The sequence below is a fragment of the Pyrus communis genome, chromosome 1 (genome assembly GCF_963583255.1).
Source record: "Pyrus communis chromosome 1, drPyrComm1.1, whole genome shotgun sequence".
Lineage (NCBI taxonomy): Eukaryota > Viridiplantae > Streptophyta > Magnoliopsida > Rosales > Rosaceae > Pyrus > Pyrus communis.
In genome coordinates, this window is record NC_084803.1 from 13927929 (window position 1) to 13951763 (window position 23835).

The 23835-nt window shown below is 36.7% G+C and overlaps 4 protein-coding genes across 4 annotated transcripts; 1 reads left to right on the top strand and 3 right to left on the bottom strand.

The window, feature by feature from the left end:
* Positions 1–2: 2 nt before the first annotated feature.
* Positions 3–2613, bottom strand: LOC137728715 (growth-regulating factor 1-like). The gene is made up of 4 exons (XM_068467466.1): positions 1961–2613; positions 1343–1784; positions 439–893; positions 3–203 (listed from the first exon to the last, which is right to left on the bottom strand). Exons 1-4 carry the CDS (start codon positions 2157–2159, stop codon positions 196–198), a joined length of 1104 nt encoding a protein of 367 aa, XP_068323567.1. The 5' UTR covers positions 2160–2613; the 3' UTR covers positions 3–195.
* Positions 2614–6370: 3757 nt separating this feature from the next.
* LOC137738664 (uncharacterized) lies at positions 6371–14037 on the bottom strand. Its single transcript, XM_068478141.1, has 19 exons — positions 13680–14037; positions 12787–13103; positions 12344–12520; positions 12166–12249; positions 11993–12052; positions 11518–11562; positions 10796–10995; positions 9951–10409; positions 9709–9832; positions 9410–9607; positions 9206–9295; positions 9002–9064; positions 8828–8902; positions 8686–8736; positions 8290–8364; positions 7637–7771; positions 7442–7549; positions 7017–7082; positions 6371–6714 (listed from the first exon to the last, which is right to left on the bottom strand). Exons 2-19 carry the CDS (start codon positions 13084–13086, stop codon positions 6646–6648), a joined length of 2379 nt encoding a protein of 792 aa, XP_068334242.1. The 5' UTR covers positions 13087–13103; positions 13680–14037; the 3' UTR covers positions 6371–6645.
* A 4513-nt stretch (positions 14038–18550) lies between these two features.
* Positions 18551–21256, top strand: LOC137741366 (12-oxophytodienoate reductase 3-like). The gene is made up of 5 exons (XM_068481089.1): positions 18551–18957; positions 19144–19284; positions 20010–20140; positions 20247–20429; positions 20512–21256. The coding sequence occupies exons 1-5, from the start codon at positions 18878–18880 to the stop codon at positions 21171–21173; spliced, it is 1197 nt and encodes a 398-aa protein (XP_068337190.1). The 5' UTR covers positions 18551–18877; the 3' UTR covers positions 21174–21256.
* Positions 21257–22555: 1299 nt separating this feature from the next.
* On the bottom strand, positions 22556–23578 carry LOC137733151 (probable glucan endo-1,3-beta-glucosidase BG4). Its single transcript, XM_068472313.1, has one exon. The coding sequence runs from the start codon at positions 23576–23578 to the stop codon at positions 22556–22558; it is 1023 nt and encodes a 340-aa protein (XP_068328414.1).
* Positions 23579–23835: the final 257 nt, after the last annotated feature.

Here is a 23835-nt window from a genome sequence, read left to right on the forward strand (position 1 = left end):
CTTCATTTAGAACACAATAATCCGATTCAACCACATTCAGACATAATATTAAATTAAAATAAAATAATTAAAAATAAATATTCCAATACTAATTAGACATTGCATTACACACACACACTAAAATGAAAATAAAGTAGTGACACCCTGCAAGTACAGTTTTGGCCTTTGATTCAGAGAACGAGTACTGGAAAAAACTCAGCCATCTGCAAAAAACCAAAAACATATGGAACTTATTAGACAAAGATCTCAACTGGGTCTGAATAATTATGGACACTGTATTGGCTAATTAACTGAGGTGACTGTAGTCACATTAGCTAAAGCAGATGCACCCGAGTTTGAATCTCTTTCCGTAGTTTGAATTAATTTAAGGGCTTAGAGTAAATATTTGCTTATATCATAAACAAACTCACAAGTAAATGCATTTGTAAGTCAGCTTACTATTGTGATGTCTTGAGGTGAAGACGGGGAAGTCATGACCAGACGTAGGAATGGAGATTGAGAGCCTGGTGGTGGAAACCGATCCGCTGTTCGATGATTTATCATCCAAATCGAGCCACGAATCTTTATCTTTAGGGGGCCATTCGTCGAAGAATCGATGAATGGTCTTCTGGGATCCTTCATTTCGGTCCATAGCGTAGTAATGCTGCTGCTGCTGATGATGATGATCTTGCTTTTGATGTTTGATGCTCTGAAGCTGCTGATCCTGCTGATCACTCTGAAAAGCAGAGCAGCTTCTCTGTTTCGAAGACGAAGAAGTACTAATTGTGAGCGGTGTGAACTGCCAGGAATCGTCCAAGGATGAAGAGCCAGAGAAGCGTCTCACTGTGCCTGAAGGCTCTGAGAAGAATGCATGTTCATCCACCTCCTCCTTCATCCCGTAAGCATACCTGTTTCTTCTCCAACCAATAACAACAAAAACACAACTACAATCAACAAATTTTTTCTTGACAATACGATATTTTAAACTACTTAATTTGCATAGAGGGCAAACAAGCTCAATAGTCTAAAGAACGAACACTGCTCTGGCCAACCGGCATAAATCACAGACAGGCACATTGCTCTCGCCAACCGGCATAAACTCACAAAGGGCACACCGCCCGGCCGACCGGCTTAAACCAAATTCGTCTACGTTGCTATGGTCAACCGGCCTAAACCCACAAGCAATAAATAAGGACAGGCACACTGACATGACCGACTTAAACTTAGGACGTGCACACTACTCTAGCCAACCGGCATAAGGGCCGGGTAAGCATCGAGGACAAACACACCGCCCTTAACTGCCCTAAAATGCTTAAAACAGATGCAGGAAAATAAGTAGCATAATTTTGTGTTTGGGACAAACCTGTATTCTGAGCTGGGTTGGGGATAAGAACCAGAGTCCAAAAACAAGGAAGTAGCGTTTCTCTCTTGATGTGGGAATCCAATTCCGGGAGGCCTTGGAGAAGGTGAGTGATGATGATAGAGGAAAGGGTAAGGGTGGGAATCAGAGGAGGAGAGAGAAGAGAGCGATGAGGAAAGGGAATGAAAAGCTGCAGGACTTGGAGAAGCCGAACAAGTGTTGATTTTGGTGGTAATTGTTGAAGTGTTTGATGACTTTGATGTTTTGAGAACTTCCACAGGCTTTCTTGAACGGTTTTTCCCTCTGTGCATGTGCCTCTCGCAGTATTTCGAATCCAGAAACGCCTCTTTTGAGCACCTCCATTTTTTCCCATCTGTTCTTCTGCACCTTCCTGGCTCTGGGTCTATTTTTCTTCCTAATCCCATCTGGAAACAGTTCCATCCAACTGCAAGAAAAAGCCCACAACTCAAAACTTCAAAGTTCCATTCATTTCACAAAACCAACAAATATTATGCACTCAAAACTTCAAAGTTGCATTTCTTTTACAAAACCCAGAAATAATATGCACTCAAAAGTATAAAGTTCCCTTCATTTTAGATTGAGAGAGGGAGAGAGGCTTACTGTGAGGAGGGTGGTGAGAGAAGATCTTTGGAGGGAGAGGGGAGTCCAAGCTACAGGAGCTTCTTTTGAGGGAGAAGAGGAGATCAGGAGGGATGGAGATTCCAGAAACCATGTACTTGTAGATAAGAGCTTGGTGCTCAAGCTCCTGCCACTGAGATGGAGTGAAAGGAAACCTGCCGCTTCTTCCAGTGCTACTCATACTATTTTTTAATTATTTCCCAAATCAGAAGGAAGGAAGAAAGAGCAGAAAACCAGAAACTTGGTTTTCAAAGAAACCAAAGACAAAGAGAGAGAGAAAGAAAAGATGAAACCTGAGACTGGTTTATTTCAGATTTCAGAGTGCAGAAACAAAGAAGAGAGAAGGGTTGGGGGGAGAGAGAGAGAGAGAGAGGGAAAGAGAGAGAGGAGAGTTGCTAATAGGTATATTTATTTTCAGGGACCATTTAGCTGCAGAATCTTCTGTACATGGATAAAACTAATGGTTCTGATTACAGTACTGCCGCTGCTGCCTCTGCTGCTTGCCATTGCCATTTCCCCACCTCCCCTCTCTCTCCTCTCTCTCTCTCTGACTCTGCAAATATTATGACTGTACCTCTGTTGCTTCTGACTCTGCATCTAAGCTGCTGCAGCTGTGGCAGCTCTTGTGTCTGACAACTCTACGGAAATGCAGAAACTAAAGCCAAGTGAATATGTAAACAAATAAACAGTAAACACTTATTAGAAAAAGAGTAACAAAAAAAATCATTATTATTAGTAGAAAAATGATGTTTTCTTCACGATCATTTTTTCTTTCTTTTGCATTCCTGTTTATTTATTATTTTTATTTATTCACTTTAAAAGCTAAAATTAATAGACCAACAAAACAAGTTATTAATTACTTGCATCTTTTAGAAAAAGTAATAATTTTTATTACAAACGATATTATGTGTCACTATTTATACAAAAAAAAAGAGTATGTTTGAATTCGGGATGAAATAAATTGAAAAGAAAGATACTAATTACTAAAATAATCCACCCGTGCCCGAGAAATGAACATTCTTCATTCAAGCATATTGTAGCTTCACATACCAAAAAGTAATTCGTTAAAGAAAGTGAAAAATCTCAGCGCACACGTTAAACTGTGATTAATAAAACACAAGAAGTTTTACTTCGGATGCGAGTAGCAAAGTATTTTCTTTAATATGATTATTCTCTAGAGAGAGAGAGAGAGAGAGAGAGTTGGTGTGTGCATGTCTGGGTGGCCTGATCAGAGATTGTACGGTGTTGTTGGGGCTTTTACTGCAGCTACTAACCCTTTTACTTTTATTTTCTTCTGTTCCTTTACCTCAGGGAGAGTCAGAGTCAGAGAGAGCCACTTACAATCTGGCCTTTCTCTATTTCGGAAATTTAGAAAAACCCCAGTGATTCAGATTTCAGAGCGGCAAGACCGCTTCTGGCTTCTGATTTCCCACATCAAACACACCACCACCTCACCTCACTTTACTTATTACCCCTTCTTTCTTCTTTCTTTCTTTTTTTCTTTTTCTTTTCTTCAATTTTATTGTGATTTTTATTTTTATTTTATAGTTTTATGCTTTTGCTTTTGATTCAAATGCACAATAAATTTTTCAGTCTGATCGTCACACGAGATGGTATATCATGTGTCTTTATAAAAATTTTGGGTTATATGTGTTAAAAGGTTAATAACTTAAAAATTAAAATTTTTCACCACTTACATAAAAACATATGGTGTACCATCTGTGTTCCTATCACAACTAAAAAGTTCTTCAAATGCAAAGATTTTACACTCTTGCTTGCCTTGCCTTCTTCTTCATACACCTTTTTTTTTATGCCCAATCAGGCAAACTATAATCCTCTATACGGCCCTTCTTTTTTAGCCACTTGTAATGCGTAGAGATGGCAAATCAAACTGAATGGATTTTTATAATTACTCATTAACAATCTAATGAGTTGAACTGTCATCTCTAGCTTTCTGTAGCGGTTCTAATATTTGTAACACCGCTCAGAAGTGCACCATGCTAAAGAGAGAGCACCAATGTCATTAATTTGGCAAAATGATTTTCACTCTTTTATTCATTTGCACACTGCCTCTGTTTCTAATTTTCTTTTGTTCTCTTTTAATTTATTTAATCTAAAACGGAAAATAAATAAGATGGTCGAAAATCACTCTCCTTAATGTATGGTTAATTATCATTATTACTGATCTAAAGGAAACATTCTGTTGTTCTTTTGTGGTTTCTCACTGGATTAATTTCTTATGGACAACTTCAGTCATTTATTTATTTTTTGGCTGAAATGCCAAGTTTTCAATAAATGGGTTTTTCAGGCATATCATGGCAGACCCATGATACAAGTAGCAGGACATTGTATACAGACTAAATATGAACATCTGTTTTATTTATTTTTATTGTAGGAAGAAAATAAGAAACGAAACTCATTTTTTCTAAAAAAAATAAATAAATGTATGACCTTACCCAAACCCAAAGGATGGCCTACCACTAACATGCAATATCAATTTTTTATTTTTTATTTTTTTTATTTTTATTTTTTTGTTAAACGATAGATTTATTAGATTAGATGTTAGATTAAGAAATCGACAGAATTCGAACCCACGTGTAGTTGTAAGGGCAACACTCCTCATCGTAACTGTAATAGAGCCACTTGCTATTTATTTTTATTTTATGAGCTCTGAATTGGTCTCTTCATACAAGTTACTGTCCAAGCCAATGAAACTGTGGAGCATGGAATCCAGATCTCGTCATATTCTTTTTGTGAGGATCTCATGGATCCGTCAATCCTGTTCGTTCATCGTAGATCGTGCGGTCAGAAATTATTTAAATATTTTTATTTAAAATTAAACACAAATAGTTATTTGACAAAAACTAACTGTACCATATATGATAAACAGATAAGATTCATGAATTTCTAGGATCCTCACCAAAATGATCCGGAGAGAATCCTGTTGCTGGAGCATGCAAGTTGAAAGATGATGACTCTTTAACAGTAGACGACTGGGTTCTCTGATTACATCACCAGAGGCCCATGGCTATAAACAAATTGGTGAAGTACTTCCTTTTTTATTCTTACGGTTATTAGTTACAGTTTTACTTGGGGGTTTTAAATCATATATTGAGTTCTGAAATAAGAAGAAATAATTTTCAAACTCTCGTTTTCACTTTCTGCACTTGTTATTATGTTGTTTGATTCTTCTCAAATTTATTCGACCTAACAGCTAAAAAGAGGAGTGCAGAAGAAAGAAAAAAGTGCAGAAATTATCTCTTGAAACAAGTCTTCCTTCAAAAATAGAAGTCATCAAGTGTTATGACATGTGCTATAGAAGACGGATTCACATACACTTGAGATTTTCCTGTGACGATATCTAAGTCAATAGCACATTTGTTAAAAATATAACTTTTTCACATAATAGTGCAATAACATTTTGAGATGTGGCAATCCTGTGACGATATCTAAGTCAATAGCACATTTGTTAAAAATATAACTTTTTCACATAATAGTACGATAACATTTTGGAGACATTGCCACACTGGTGTCCCATCCCGAGTATAAGTCCTCAAGCTTGGTATAAAAGTTAAAGTGAGAAAAAAAAACAAACCATGTATTAAGTTCCCATGAAACTACTCGTGTTGTACGTTTGGAAGTAGCACTATGTACTGAATCTAGTACGCCCTGTCTGGCACTGTTCCTATCTCCCCTGGCAGGCCCAACACACATGCATTTTCTACTGTGTGGGCAGACTACAATTACGGATTTGGATTCCATCAGGATATTCTAATATCTTAGTCATTTATTGTATATCGTGCGGTCAAAAATCATTTGATTTTCTTTATTTAAAATTAAACACAAATAGTAATTGACAAAAACTGATCGCACGATGTACGATGAATGGTTAGAATGTGAGAATTCCTAGGATCTCCACACAGAGGATCCGGAGAGGATCCTCATCCCACAATTACACCTTTTTCTTCACTTCTCTTCAAAGTAAATATTATGATATTTTAACCACGACTGTTACAGCATCCAGAAGTAATATAGGCAAAAAGTACTTCTACTCGTAAGAGTGTCTGCTAAAAGCCTAGAAGTTAAATCAATCTAAAGCACAACAAAATTTTACAAAATCCTATCGCTTTTGGGAAAAGTATTTACCAGTATGTCTGCTCGTAAGTGCATCTACTAGAATCCATTTCACTAGAAGCACAAGAAAATTGTACCAAATTGCTTTTGGGTTATCCGAAAGCACCAAAAACACTTTCAGCCATTCCAAGTGCAGGGCCAAACATGTAGTTAGCACACTAATTGATATGTACCCAGAACCAGAATTACAGCATCCAATTAAGGGTCTCAATAATCACCAACTCAAATAAATAAACCAACGGAAAATCTCACTACTGGTGGAGGTAAATAAATAAACAAAATTAGTATTTACAACTAAAGCCGGATATACTAGAATTTTTTGTTTAGTTCTTTCATATGTTGAAATACAGATTCGTCATGATACATTACGCAGCAAAGCAGGCAACCTTTTCATCCGGAGAAGCGAAGCTCCGTTCAAGAAGCAACGATTGAATTCATGAATTACGGAACTTATAATTTTACATTACTGAACTTACGTTCAGGTTCACAACACAAAAATATAACTCAAGGCCTGACCTCGCATGGCAGCGGCACTATTCCTTCTGGAAGAAAGAGAGAACGAGATCCGTATGTACAGAAAACATCTGTGTGTCCACAAAAAGCTGCATGGCATTTAGGGAGGAAAAAGGATACATCAGTGTGCTTTCAGCTTTATACAATACAACTCAAAAGAGCACCCAGAGTAAGCATTGAAGAAAGATTACAAGTCACTTTCAGAAATAAAGTAAAAGGGTGGTTAAGATTTATCTTGAATAAATTGATTACAAAATACAAACACAGAACACCAAAACGAACATTATCCATTCTCGACCGAGGTCATGCCTCTTTCAGAGCTTAGATTTATGTTTTCTTTGACAATTTTACTACTCACATAGACAAAAGAAAATTATCTCAAGGAACGCACCTTCATAAATGGTCGATCGCGACTAGGAAATGAGTCGATGAAACTCTCCTTCAGAAGTAATGATACCTAATCGGAGGGAAATCAGTGTCAGATCTGTAGGACTATGAACGTGCATTCACATATGAATGTTAACTAGATCTTACAAGCTAGGAATTTCCACATTCAAACAAAATTGACCATTTGATCTGCACCATTATCATAAAAACTGAAGAGCCAAATGAATGGATATAATGATGCATTATGCTGACGTTCCATATATTTGACATTTCGACAGAACTTTGTCCATGCACGTATATATAATTATGTATTTTTCGGGAAAATTATCTTTTAAAGTACTAATCATTACAAAGAAGGTCAAGGAAAAATAATAATCCTCTAAGGCACTTGAGTCCTTAAAAGCTGTCATTGTTGGCCAACAAACTGACCTTATCATCATTGGACTGTACATTAGTAATTGTATGTGAACGGAGGTTCGAGCAAAGAGAATCCAAATAAGTTCTCAACACTCCTAGGAAACCCTTGGCAGCTACAATCTACAACCAGCAAATAAATACATGAAAATTAAAGGTAGATGAGTAAATTTTTTAAAATCAGACACAATTGAACAAAGCATAACACACCTGTTCTTCTGTGCATTCGTACACTGGCCTTTTCCTACCCAAAAAACTCTCTCCCACAAGCTTTGCATGATAAGGACTTAAGGATGAAAATAATTCCTTATGTTGTGGTAATTGAGGTATTGTCGGCGACTTCACCTATTACATCATGAAGTGGACGAATTTAGTTTTTCTTACGAATACTTGCATTTTAATAAACATTAGTCATTAATCATACACGAGAAAAGAGAAAGTACATGACAAATGATTGAAAAAGCATGAGAAAAAGTTAAACACAAGATGCGTCAATATAAAGATTTTTCCTTTCAGTTTTATGGGCAAATTGCAGATTTGCCAACCTAAGGCCAAATTGCAGATTTGTCCATGCCCTGAACCCACAAAATTATTCTTAGAAAGAGAATTGTCTGGCACTGAAACATAATTATCTCAAAAGATGAAAGCATTCGCAACAATGCTATGCCCCTTAAGGCCCCAAAGAATGCTACTTAAGTCTCAACTAATATTCTTTTATAGTGACAAAACTATATACTAGTATTAAATCCTTGAGATCATTGCAATGAATAATGACCATATGACTGAATTTAAGGTACAACTTATATGAGCCTTTTATGCATGTTCCACGAGTAATAAAATACAATTGCTTGAAAACAACAAACCTGGTTCTTGTTGGCGTCAACTACAATTGTATTGGATAGTTTCGACTGTACTTCATATTTGTTCTTCACACCAACCTACAGAAGAAATATATGTTTAATAACCAATCAAAGTTAGATACGATACTAAGGCTAACTAGAAAAAGGAAAAAGATGGCTTAGTTAGTGCAACGGGTTTAACAGTGATGTGTGTGTTCGGGGTTTTTGCTTGGTGGGGAAGGGGCACCACTGTTTTATATTTGTTATATTACTTGGAGAAGACAAAACAGATAGAGGTTTTCCTTCCAAAAATAATTTGAGAAAATGATGGATCCAGATAGACCAACAAATACAAATTGACAAACCATAGGCCTCTTCCCTCAAATAATATGCATAACAGATAAGAACTTGAGAACTCACTATGTAAGGGACAGGTGCGTCTAAAAAGTCCAGCATGTCATTTGGTAAAACCTGGAAAGTTTATGCACACTGTTATTCACATGAAAACAGCAATGCATTTAATATATTTATAAATAGCTTGCAGGCAGTAAGCAAACTATACCGGCATCAGAAGGCTTTGCCATTGGTAGGGGCGGATCAGAGGGATAATTGATAACACTGAGGCCGACAAGATACCCTGCACACATCAGAAAACACAGATGTAAAAAGAATACATAGATTGGATTGTTAATCTTCACCAGGCCTATAAAAACTTGGAATAATGTCTAATACATACCAAATTGGAACAAATGATTACAATCTGCTTCTCCAACAGTGCTCCTGCAAACAATGTTAATACCTGCAAAGTATGAGGACAATCAAACCCAACGTCAGCCACGAAGCAAGCCTCTAAGAAAGTAACACAAATTGGCATTCATTCATATAAAGGTATAGTCAATATGGCATACTTATGTTGAGCCAATATGAGCCAATAACTAACATTTTCAAGTCGTAAGGAGCCACATATGCATGCAATAGCCCATACTGATAATGCAGTTGCTTCCTCCTCTACCAAGAAAGCACTTTGTGCCTGATAACAACCAACAGAAATACAATTCAAATGAACACGAATGTTATTAAGGAAAAAGATCAAGTAAATTCACCACACATGAGATAAGTTCGTAAAGCTATCATCAGTCTCTACCTCAGCGAATTCTAGACTCGTACTGCATGACCTCAGATCAATGGTTGAGCCCGCAGTACGTAAAATGTTTACTTTTGGTCTATGGTATTCCAAGGGATGCAGGTGGTCCAAGGGATGAAACTTAACAGTGGTACCTCTAGCAGGGCAACGTAATTGGTAGTATTCACTTATTATCTGCAATGATCCATGATTGTTTGCCTGAAAATTTGGGAAAATTTTGTCAAGAGACATTAGGTGATTCTCATTAAAAAGAGCTTCAATTCATATCTAGATTCAAGAATAAAAAGTCCTTTTTGCACCTTGGCCCATTCAAGAATATCAATGAGGTCAGAATCATCTTGGCCAGAGAAAGATGCCTCGTCCGTCACTGTAAAATCAACATCACTCCTAAAATTTCTGTCCTCACAAGGAGAGCCTTGAAAACTGCATAAAACACTTCCAAGTAATAAGTACAGAAGCTTAGACCTTAAAGTAGCCCATATCCTTCATAATTACCAACCACCACCACCCAAAACTTCAAGGGAAGAAGTACAATTGCTACCTGCAGGAAGAATCAGAGCTTTCATACTGATAGAAGCGCAGGAGAGGTAGGACAGCATTCGGTAATCTCCTTTCTACAGCTTGTTTGTTTGTAGAGAAGTCATCAACGTAGACCTCAGCATTCACACCGCCAGGTTCTCTTTTGCAACTAACTATCTCAGTTTCAGGTTCAACCGGAACAACAACATTTCCACTAACCCTTCCCTTTAACAAGTTAAAATTCCCATCAACCATTTGATGATCTAGGTGACTCCCATTTTCTGCAAATCTCCCTGGTTGAGAAAACTCCGTTGTTCCATTCCGCATGTCCTCCTCAGTTCTACTACTTAGTGATACACCATCTGAAGTTTCTTCTGTAGTATCTTCAAAATTTTCACCACTGTCATAATCCTTTGGGCTTTCTAAATCTAAAAGATCTATTCCTTGTGTTAATCGTTCCAACCTTTCCTCTGTGAAGATGCTACAGGAAAATAGCAAACATATTCAAGTTGAGTAACATAGTCAAATGATAAAGATGATTGTCTAATCATAGGACCTATCAAAAACCAAAAGGGGGGCATATGTATTCCCGCGCACAACTATGAGCCAGTGCTAGATCTTACTTTCAATAGTCCTTTAGCTGACAGTTAAAAATCTTATATGTGTTGTTTAGAAGTCACATCGGTTCCACCTTATAATGAGAAAGCTACCATAATTTTTTCCTGAACGAACTAAGAATTGACTCTTTCGTTTGTTTTTAGATTAGTTATAGCCCGACCTTCGATCTAATGCATAAATAGATAGCAGGAAACACACATTTATTTTCTGCATGAATAAGTATGAGCATCCAAAACAACAATAACACACCTGTTCAATACACCAAAATGTAACTCAAATGCTGGAACCCTTGAGAGAATGCAATAACATCTATGAGTGGTTAATATATGACGGCTCAAAGATGGGCGAGAAGGATGTTTCTCTGCAATCATGGAAAGCAATCCAGAGGGTTTTTGCACTACTTCTTCTACTAACATGCAGCATCCATACAAAGTTGAATCATCAGCAACCTACAAACCAAATATTGTACAAAATGGGTCATCAGGGAAATGAAAGAAATAATTCACATTAAAGCAAAATTGAATTCTTTAGGTTCAAGCAAAAGGAATAATTTCTTGTCACGTAAAGAAATTAAACTAATATAAATAACATAAAAGAAAAGGGATTATCTTCTTAAATAATGTCTCGTAACTATAACTGACAATCCATAATATCCTCTTAAACATATAAAAATCTTATCAAATTTAAGGAAAAAATTCAACCCGAGTAAATATGCTTTGCATTTTTCTTAGCAATCTTCTTCTCTGTGGGCACTTATACAACTCTAAGTAACCAGTTGTATGAATTATGGCCAAAACAACGTTGTTTGAATTATAATTTTCCGGCAACACCACTAATGCTTCTATCCTACAGCACCACCACTACATATTTATATGTCAAAAGGCAAATGCTGCAAAGTAGAGAAATTTTATATTGAATTGAGGAAAATCAATAACAAAAGAGTCGTGGATACATAACAAGTTACTAATTACCTGTAATCTGAATACAAAGGACAGATCGCTCCTTTTAAAATGCTCCTGAAAATAAGCATCATCATGGTCATACAAGTGTCTGAAAAGTTACATATATTTCAAATTAAGTAATAAAACAGTTTCTGTGTAATAATTTTTGTTAGGACACGACGAAAGACTTCTATGTAGCAACAGTATACCATCCTGTTCCACTTTTAATAATTATCTTATAATTAGCAGAAACAGTTTAAAGTCCCATAGAAAGAAGAGTTGTTAAAAACATCCTAAAACCATAGTAAACTCAATCCACAAAATTTCAAATTAATCTCATTTTCTAGTAGAAACTTGAAGACTAGCTAGTTAAAAAGCTTTTACATATGATTCTCTCTGGGAAAAGGTATGAAACCAGATGAAGATTTATTGATAAAAAGCTAACAGAAAGTAGCATAAGCATTAATTAACAGTAATACTATGAGAGCACAATGTAGCACAATACCTGTCCCAGAAGAATTTCATTTAACTCACTCATTGAAGGAGTTCTCTCAACAGCATGAACCTGAAGTCATTCACATCCAAGGGATCAATATCAGAAAATGATTATTTCCACGGTATCATTCACATCTGAGGTGTCAACAGGATGAGAAAAACATTGTCAAGAAAAAACCTAACCTCTATGCCTCCAGGAAAGCAAAATGAAAGGAGATCCTTGTATTGTAGAGGCAGCTGCTTTTCCGGAGGATAAACAAATAACACCTGGAAGTAGAAACGCATGTTAACACCTAGCACTCAAATTACTTCCAAGCATCACTATGCAAACATATTGGCCATTTGGCAACAAAATCCCCACCTGAGGTTCGATATTGGGTTCTACACGAGAGTGATTCTGACTATTAAATCTTCCTGGACCATCAGACTTTCTTCCAATGTATTGCCTTTGAAGTGCCTGAATATCACAATTAGGATGAAGCCCCATAACTACCATGCTCTCAAAAAGCCTCGTTGGCTGCTTTAAAGACTTATGATCCTGCACATGTAAATAACAGAGGTGTTACGGAATCTCTTGGATGAAATTTTGGCTTCTATATGCGAATGTATTTGGAAACTAACAATACAGAACTTGTTTTTAAGATGAAGTAACTTTTCTTTGAATCATTTTAATCTATAAAAAAATGGAAGTAATGTGAAATATAGTACGTAAATTATTTATCTTGATTCTTGATTAACCCATTGCTGAATTGCATACAAATAAGTTTCATGGAAACAAACGGGTCACTGTACGAAACCGCATACCAAATACTGCAATGCCCATTGCCGCTTCTGGCTAGTCAAAACTTCTGGATTGTAAGTACCTCGCTTCACTTCAGGAGGATGTTGGAAACCTTTTAGCACTTTTGTAACACGGCGTTGTAACCTCTGAAGTGGACTGCCACCACCACCATCTTCGTTCGACGAGTATACAGCAGATGGCCGCGGAGAATGAGCCGCAGTAGCAGAGGCGGCTACAGCAGCAACTGCTCTTGCAACATCTTCCGTTTGCGCAAAAAACGAGGCCCCCCAACTGGGGCTACTCGTCTCTTCATCTTTATTCATACTAAAGGGCTTCCCTCCTATCAAAAAAATCAACATTGACATCAATTCACTCAAAGCCGGAAGCTTTGAACTCACAGAACATAACGAAATAACAGGTACTTTATGATTCAATAGTTTTCGGGCTGCAACTCTCCAAAAGATCAGTTTCCTGTTGTTCCTACTTAAATCTTTAACCTTTGATGTTCACTTCAACCTTTCCGGATGATTAATTTCCAAAATTAACAATAAATTAAATAAAAAAAAATAAAAAAAAAAACTTATTCTTGCTGGATTAAGCTCGTAAATCGAATTAAAAGTGCATAATTATGCTAACGTTATTCCTCTGCCTTAAAAATCGATCAGTTAACTTTCTGCTACCAAGCTCTTTCAGTTACACAAGAGAAAGAGAAACAAAATTCACATTTTTTTGCTAAACTTGAATTTTCCAGCTCAATCAAATAGGAAGAAATTGAACACAAAGTCCATGAAGTTCGAGCGTAAAACACAAATAATCATCAGTGATTAGCAAAAATTGGATAATTGGAAATTATAATCACAAAAAATGGAAACCTTAGAACCTGCGCAACAAATTAATCCGAAAATTATGAACTGACCTCTGAATCTCCTTGAAATTCAACGGAGAATTTAAGAATTTCAGGAGGAGGAATCTCCGGCGGCCATGACGAAGCTTTCTTCTTCTTCTTGTTCTTCTCCTCGAACGAAATGATGGAGGAGAGGACGAGGAGGAAGGTGTTAAATTAATAATCGGCTTTAAGCTTAATTAATTTGATAAATTAATTGGTTTTAATTGCATTTTCGGACCAAAAATGAACAGAAAATACGAAGAGAAAATCGAAAAATAAAAGCAATTGACTGTTTATATATAGAGAGACATTTGATTTGACTGTGCGTCGAAAAATGGAGGAGAAAAAAAGGAGGGACGGTCAGTAACGGCAGTCGGCAGTTGTTTCTTTGGTTCGCGTTTGTGCGCGTACCGTCTGTAAATTCTTTCTCTTGCTTCGGATGACAAGTTTGTGTTTGGTTACGGCTGCATGGGCATCCCGCAAGTACTACTCACACTATCACGTATGGTTATTAATTTAAATACCGTAATGCAAATATCATATCAAATTTAGTAATTATTGATATACGGATGATACATATTTCTCCTTTGATAACGATAATTTTTTTTAATAAAACGATTGCGTTAATGGGTTAGATAATTAGTTGTCAAAGAGAACAAATTAATCAAACCAGCACACTTAGTGGGTTTTTCCTTTTTGTCATTATTATATAGCATTATCTACCTCGATGATAATATTCTAAACGAAGTTGTTAAAGAGAATGAATGGATCAAACCCGCACATTTAGTGGGTTTTTGTTTTTGCCACCGCGTTGTAGAGTCATTTGCCTCAATGACAATGCTCTAAATGGAGTGTTAGACACACAGTGTTACAATAATACATAATTGTCAAATTAGTTATCAGAATTTATAACATTTCACTTCTAAGTTGCAAAACATTACTACTTATAATTCATATATTTATTTTTAATATGACGATATCTACCTAAGGGGTGAAGAAAAAAATCGTAGCAAATTCGTCATATACGAGACTCAAATATACCTCTCAGTTACAAGTAAAAAATAATACTACCAAACCATCTACTATGTGGTGCGTGAGTTAATTGTGGAGTTCAATATATGCCTCATTTGGTTTCTAAAATTAGATTGAAATGGATAATCCCTCAAGATATTGTAAAGGTAAAGTAGACTAGTAAAAAAAAAAATTAGGCCTCACGTATTAAAATTTTAATAATATAACAATCACGTATTTAAAAAAATTAGGCTTCATGATATACTTCTTGTGCGTCACATTAGAACTCAATTCCTCCCGTGTAGTTAATATCGTTTGTTCAAAACAAAAAAATTTCTTGATTATTTATATATTCTCCTTTTTTAAATATCATCTTTTTTTTCTGTACTAGCTGCTCTCTCTGTTTGGTATACACCGGCGCGCAGCGCGCCTTTCCTCGGTCCACATTTTGGGGTTGGTGAGGTGTAAATACCTATACTGTTCACAGGGGGATATGGGGACACGTGGCGCGATGGGTTCTTTTACTCATTTTTCTTCTTAATATTTTTGTTGTTTATTTTTATTTAAATTTTGTTTATTTAACTTACAAAAAAACCAAATTTGTTTTTCTAACTAAAAAGAGTTAGGCATTGGGCAATGGAAGTGTAGGGCATGCTTAGGGTGACAAAATTGTCCCCTTGCTAATCATGTTGCTGGGGTGGGGACCACATGCCACTTCAGCTAAAAGATTAGCTCTAAGTTGGATGACCAACATGACTTCATCATTGCTAACGGGCCGCAGTAGGACACTTCAGCTCTTCTAGCTTTCAATATCCAAATTGTACCTACCAAATCCTAGCAAAGAAATGGAGAAAACAAAAAATCAAATTATTAGGGTTTGTGCATTTGAGGAGTATGGAGTAGTGAAAATGCTTTAGTTTAAATATAGATAAAATGGGTCAGTATTGCGACAGATCTAAAGTTTGATTTCTTCATAATATACTCGAATATTTTGAAAGTTTTGGTACAATCAGTTAAGATTAATACATCCTAAATTTTTAAACATGTAAAATTGATGTACAAGGTCGTTCTGTGGGTTAAGTAGTCAGTGAATAAGAATAGGTTAGCCGAATGATGAAAAAACTCTTAGATGTAAATCACTAGAGATCAACTTTTGTGTAAGAAGAGGAGATTAGATGATAAAGCATAACTTATCCAAAAGACAAATAGAGATTGATGTTACAAGAGAATCAAACCGCCATAATTATGGATCATTAAAATGCAATTGTAGCTCTTAGTACTAAGGAATGGTTGGAAGTATGAAGGGCTATTTCCATGTTAACCAAAAGGAACAACAAACGGGACATCTCCTCTTTCTTTTTATTTTCCCTTTCACAAATGCTAAATGCAAAATCATGTACTTTTTCAATAATATATTCATATCATGTTTTTGTTGATCCCCATCTTAATCGACTTTGATTTCCAATTGAATACGTAAAGATTTTCAATTTTATATGTACAATATATTTTTATTACACACGATATTATACACTAATTTATACTAAAAATAAGAGAAAAAAATGTGAACTCGAGATATGATAGATTGAAGATAAAAACTTTAACCATCAGGACAATCCACAACTTAAATATACAAATTTCAATTCCACATAGATTTTTTTTTGTATATGTATTTACGAATATTCAATATGCATACATTTATATAGATGAAAGAGTTGGGGGTGTATTTTTATGACTTTTCATTGCCTTGTCATGCCATGCCATTGCACATGTTCCCAAGTGGCAAACGTGCTGCTGACTTTGGTGGCACGTATCAAGCCAGACGAGTCTCAAGTCTCTTGCCAATGCAATTATGCACCTCTTGGAAAGTATACAGGTTAAGGATATTTTGTGAGTATTGAGTAAACAAGACATTGCTTACACGCCTATCCTTCTAAAGATTTAGACCGCTATCGCATCGATTAAGTCCCCGTGTTTAATACGAGAGATTTTTTAATATGATCAGAACATTAGATAGTACATTATGTGTTTTTATATAAATGGTAAAATTGTTGTATTAAAATATTAATAACATAAAAAACAAAATTTCCTACCACTTATATAATAACATGTAATGTACCATTTGTGTTACCAATATAAAGAAAAATTTCTCGTTTAATAGAGTAAAGCATGCTTTGCTTTTAGGATTGGAAAAGAGGAATTCCCTTATTATTGGTGCTAGTGTCCTAAGATCATGTTTTGGAGTGCAGTTTATAAGATATGAGTTCAATAGTTAATGTAGTGTTTCGTGTCAATAATAAAATATTATGTAGATAAAAATTTACGCATATAATTGTATCATTAGGATAGAACACAACGATGATGATTTATATGTGCCATAAGTCCTTATTGGCAAATTTTAGGTCTTGATATGAGTTTGAGTTCAATTATAAAAATCAAACCAACATTTTGAATTCAATAGGTATGTACCGCATTTCATTTCAATTCATTATTAGACCTCGTCACTAGGCCGTCTTAGCCATCTTAGTCTCATAGGTCAAAGATTGACCAAATCGACAAAGTGGGCCTACTAGAATGTCGTACAAATTGGGCCTAATTCAATCACATTTCTCAAAACCAAATCAAAATCTTACCCATTTCCGACCACAAAATCGCTAACAAACGAGAACAGAGTCCAGTCAACTTGACGGTCAAACACGTCATTAAGTAACAGTCTATCAGAGTACTTTCAGTGTTTAAGGCTACTTAAGCAATAGGCAACTTAATTCATTTAAATAAATAGTAATTGTTTAAGTTGAATAGCCTAAACAATTCGTATTAAAATATTAGTATTTTTTATTTTATAAAATAATAAAAGATAACTTTATTTTTAATTTTGAATAATAATAAAAGATTACTTGGAAGGATTCGAAAATATCGAAATGTAGTATAAAATGAAATAACATAGTTACGTATTTATAGAAAAATTATAATTTTTTGTATATTTTTAATTAGTTTTTTTTTTATCATTTTTATAATTTTTAATAATTTCTATAATTTTTAATAATTTAAATTGTGGTTGACGTTCTGATAACGTCAGTTTTACGTCATATAAGCAAGATGTTGCGCTAGACGATTATTGTACTTCTCCATCGAGCTTGCCTTGAGTCCAATTGCCTGAGTGGGCTGACGTGTTTTGAGGAGGGAAGAATAGTGGATTGGGTTGCCTATCCCCAAGGCAATAAGTTACAATGGAGTTACTCTTAGAGATGACATTTTGTACACAACTCTTTAACCCGATCCAATTCACTCGCTAAAATCAATATTTGTATGAATACTTAACGGGTCAGGTTAATAACAATTCATCTCGTTAACAACCAGTTAGTAATGACTCAGTTTGGTTCGGTTCGGGTCTAACTCACAAAATCGTAAATCACCAGCTGAGGAAGAGACCCTTTTCGGCTTTTTGCACCTCATTCAACTCTCCAGCTTCTCCATGCATTTTCCCCCTCGGGCCCCTCCCTCCATTTCTACAGGTCGATCCCTCCATTTCCACACGTCGATCCCTCCATCATCCCATGTGGAGAAAGAGAGTAATCCAACCGGATGTTTTTCCCCATCGTTTTTTCTCTATTTTTCTTATTTGTGTTCGTTAAAGTGAAAGTTTGAAACGATAAATTTATGTGAACATGTATTAACAGTTGAAATGGATGACCCCTTAATTTAAGGTTTAGATTTACGAGCTTAATGCATTGAGTTTGAATGCTTTGTTGACTTAAAGTGTCGAATAGAACTCAACCTAAACCCATAAAAATTAAGGAGTTTTAACAAAACATTCATGATATTGTTTATTTTAACAAAAAATAATACTTTTACTTTATAAAATTACTCTTAATGCTATTCATTTACAACACCAACATTCAAAGCACATCGGGAAGTACAATAATCCCCACGTGAATTTCATTGCCATGTCATTTGTAAAGGCCAATGATTCACTCCGTTGTGAGTCCCACCAACGATGACCGTCCACCACCATTAAAACCCACAAACGAGGAGCAGCAGTAATCAAAGAGTCCACCATCATCGCAACGCCGTCGCCTCAGGAACCACGCGTCCACAGCCGTCGGATCACCGACATTCCCTGATTATAAAGTTCCCTCCTTTTCTTCTACTTATTGTAATTTCTATTCGCTTCATTTCTCGTCCTTGGATTTTAACCGTTCGATCTGAGATCGGCAAAAATGGCGGAGGCTTCGTCGCAGGGAGGGCCCACCACTCTGTTTTCTCCGTACAAGATGGGGAAGTTCAATCTCTCTCACAGGTCAGTCCATCCTCCTTGTTCTTGATGATCCAGTGCCTCGCGGCTGCATCAAGTTTGCTGCTCCCTTTTTCAGGACCGTTCACAGTTGGTCGGAGGTTCGGATTTCTTTGGAAATCCGGGAGGGCATATTTGTCAATCTATTGTTTAGTTTAGGATGTGTTTTGACGGGTTTGCCCTATTTTGCAGGGTTGTACTGGCGCCGATGACGAGATGCCGGGCGTTGAACGGAGTGCCGCAACCGGCGCTGGCTGAGTACTACTCTCAAAGGTCAACTGTCGGCGGCTTTCTCATCAGCGAAGGCACTATAATCTCCGACACTGGCGCCGGGTAATTTTGTAATTTCCCCTTGTTTGTCATTGGTTGGGGCCCGCATTATGCGTCTTGAGTGGCGTTTAAGAGATTTGGATCCTCTCTGGAGCTCAAGGAGAGGATCCTTCTAACAACAGCTCTTTTAAAATTATAATAATTATACCTGTTACATGAAAATCCAACTACCATGTGTTGGTTAGGAGGATTCTTTTCTTGGGCTCTGGGAGGATCCAAATCCGAACGAGAACTAGAAGTAGAATTAGTTTGTCAAAATTGACTGTACTAGTTTTCTATAGTACTCGATACAATAGGTAAGACAATGTCTAGTATAATCCTTGATTTGTTTCGTCTAATCGTCTAATATGTTACGTTGTCAGATTAAATAAGTAAGACTCTCTTATGAATGGACTTGTTTAATATGCAATTTTGGTTCACAACCTAATAACGTAAAATGTCAGACGGTTAAATGTTAGTGCCCATTTGTGTCCTTGGATTTCAAATTTGGGGATTTAGATATATTACAAGGTTAAATTGTTTTCTAGATTATTACTATCTGTGCTTGCGACGGTTTGAATGACAAACGAAGGTGGAAAACAGAGGAATTTCAAACGATTCCTCGCATAAAGTTACTTCAAATTTATTTTACATACACTTCGTCGTGTTATTTCGGATCCATTCGTTCTTTGATATTTCTTCTCCAAATGGTGTGTCTTAACGATACTGAATTGTTAATGTGGAAGCAGGTTTCCGCATGTTCCTGGGATTTACAACGACGAACAGGTGGAGGCATGGAAGAAGGTGGTGGACGCAGTTCACGCCAAAGGCGCCATTATTTTCTGTCAACTTTGGCACGTCGGTCGTTCATCTCATGAAGGTAAACTTCACATTCTCTTAATTGTTAAAGACTTAAAGTAGATTTTGGCTTAAGGTTTGGAGCAGCCAACTGATTGGTTTTACTTGTAATTTGATTAATGATTTAGTTTATCAACCCCGTGGGGGAGCACCAATATCATCAACCAACAATCCCATTTCAAAGAGGTGGAGAATTCTTTTGCCGGATGGCTCTCATGGTCCTTACCCTAAGCCTCGAGCCCTTGAAATCCATGAAATTCCCCAAGTTGTGGAGCAATATCGTCAGGCTGCCTTGAATGCCATTCGTGCAGGTTGGTTTCTATCGCCATTTTTCATTTCTATGTTTCCTTTTCGTATAGCTTTGAGGTCTTATGATCAATTTTCTTTGCTTAGGTTTCGATGGAATTGAGATTCATGGGGCACATGGCTATCTCATTGACCAATTTTTGAAAGATGGGATCAATGATCGAACGGATGAGTATGGTGGATCGGTTGAAAACCGGTGCAAGTTCTTGATTCAGATAGTTCAAGCAGTGGTTGGAGCAATAGGTGCTGATAGAGTTGGTGTCAGAATTTCACCGGCTATTGATCACATGGATGCCATTGACTCTGATCCACTTATCCTAGGTCTGGCAGTGATTGAAAGGCTCAACAAGCTTCAACAAAACTGGGGCTCAAAACTGACCTATCTTCATGTAACTCAGCCTCGTTACGCAGCTTATGGTCAAGCGGAAGCTGGAAAACCTGGCAGTGATGAAGAGGAAGCTGTGTTTATGAGGACTTTGAGGAAAGCATATCACGGTACATTTATTGCTAGTGGAGGGTTCACTCGAGAGCTTGGAGTGCAAGCTGTGGCTTCTGGGGATGCTGATTTGGTGTCCTACGGTCGCCTTTTTATTTCAAACCCTGATTTGGTCCTGAGATTTAAGCTTAATGCACCCTTGACCAAGTATAACAGGAAGACCTTCTACACACAAGATCCTGTTGTTGGGTACACTGACTACCCTTTTCTGAACAAATCAAACGGGAAAGTGGAACCCCTCTCCCGTCTTTGATTTCAATGTTTTGCAATTTTTACTTGTACCATTTGGATTTTGAATTATTTGGTTCAAATAATATAAGGTTATTTGGTTGTTTACATGATTTTGAGATGATTTAGCTTTTGTTTAGGAATACTTCTGACAACGCTAAAAAGTGAAGAAAGAATACTCTTTTGACTATTTTTGGCAAAAACTGAATAGCGCTTCTGGGTCGTGGAAGCATTTAGTGACATTGATTACGAATGCCTAGCGTGACATCAGTTTGTTTCCCTCTCAGTGCCTGGACTGCTGAGGGGTTGGGTTCAAAGAGCCTCATCTTCCCGATACCATATATTTTGTAGAGATTAACCACTTTTGTTTCAGAAGGCAGGTCACTGCATTCTATAGAAAACACCTGTGTCGGGTGAAACTTCGATGAGGCCTATATGGTTGTGGATTGTTGCTGTAAAGGATAGAATGAGTGCAATCCAGTGCAGCACTTTCTGATCACTGAGGGCAACTAAATAGCTGAGAATATTTCTGAATATTTTTCATCCCATTGAGAGGAGACTATAATTGCAAGAGTTGACCTAGCAAGGACTAAATCCTTAAACTCGCAATTTGCAGCAGGAATAAGAGTTTTAAAAGACACTAGACGCAAGTCAGGTAGCGGGCTGGAGCTTAGTGTCTAGGGGAGGCTTAGACGGTGGTTTAAGTAGACTAGACGGATTTAAGAAAATTTATTATATATCATATAAATAAGTGTCTGTTTACAATTAATATATATAGCTAGTTAGTTACTCCAATGCTAATTTAGCAGTCAGTTAAGTCCAAAAAGGAAAGGTCTATTAAGTAACAACCTTATTTAGTGATTTTCGTTTTGGACCCTTCTTGTTTGGTGAAAAAGCCCATAAAAATAAGTCCATTCATGTTGATATTGCAAGTCGTCATTTAGCCTAAATGTTTATTCAAAATGTAATCAATAAATGAGGTGGTTGATGTATTAAGGGATTAAAGTTAAATTTTAATCTTACATATGGTTTTTGTCTCAAAGTCATCATTTATAAAGATTAGAATGAAGTTTCCTAGAAAATATTTATTCAAGTTCGAATAAATACACTATATCCCACTTTTTACTTCTTCATTCGCTATATCAATGAATATCATAGTATCTCTAAAAAAAATTAACCAGAACAATATATATATATATATATATATATATTTGTAATAAGTTTAATGCCTAGATGTGGTTAATTAGTCTGATAGTATATACTAGTTGGGTAGAGCAATGCACTTCCACCATCGCACTCGAGTTGAATTATTCATCTTAGAAAAATATTTAAGACACAAATTTCAAGATCATGGAGACTTTTTATTAATTTCACGATGGATACATAAGTTTTCTTGAAGGTTTGTCTTTAAAATACAGGATAAACAGGTTGCTTGTTAGGATAAAAAAGTCCCCAATGTTGCTCCACGCCACTAGGTTTCTGATTCTCGTTGAACATGGCAAAAATGTACCCTTCAATGTAAGCACCAGGTTTTTTTGGAGTCCCTACCTTCGATGTTATGTGTTTCACAAAATGCCTGTTATATGTCCCTGCAAGTTTTGGAGTGGTGAAATTTCCATTCCCGTCTGAAGGCCATCCACTCTCTGACACCACAACACCGACATCACCCCCTCCGGCTTTCTCCATTGCCGCAAAAAAAGCATCAACCATGGCATCAAACAGGTTGTAATAGCTCAACGACCCGTCCCGAACCACGGCGCTTGTTGCAGTAAATTGGGCGTAGTCTAAGCGTACATCCGTAGGGTCTGATGCATAGGCGAAGTAAGGATACACATTGATCATAAGGGGTGACCTTTTCGCGGATAAAAAAGAAAGAATGCCACTCATAACACTGCTTGCTTCTGATGTGAAAGCACCACTCGAAGGCGGATAGGAAGATTGTAAGGCATTTCCGGGCAAAACGGTTGTCACCTTAATACCGTGTAAGTTTTTATCGTCGAGGATTTTTTGTAGATAATTCATTACAGGCAAGACATACCCTCCCAAGGAACCAGGAATAACCTCATTACCAACAGCAATGAAGTTGAAGTTAACGCCATTTAGGTAGGGTTCCACATTGGTATTAAACCATGAGTTCACGGCATCTTGACTTGCTGCCAAATCTGCTAAGTCTTGGTTTCGAATATCCAGGGTGATATTGATGTTGCTTCCTTTCAGCGCTTGGAGTGCTGCGGTGTTAGGTTCGAAAAGCCTCATTTTTTCAATCCCGTATTGTTTGTAGAGGCTAATCACTTCTGGTGCAGAAGGCAGGTCACTCCCTAGCATTCCATAGCAAACGCCTATGTCAGCTGATGCTTCCATATGGCCTGCATAGTTTTGAATAGTTGCTACAAAGGAGAGAACGATTGCAACCCAATGCAATGGTGCCATCGCTTTTGATCACCGACGGCCCGTTGATCAACGTGTCTACACTTGATTATGCAGCAAAAGATCCTGTAAAAAAAAAATAAAAAAATCGAAAAATCGAAAAAGATAATATTTCATTCTAATCAGATATAGACGATGAGATGGTCATGATTAGAGCTGAAGTCTACAACTAAGTTGACGTTGATGAAAATTGACATTGTTATAAGTGAGCATGCCTACAATATTAGATGTCGAATAAAAAAACTAACACCCTATTCTAA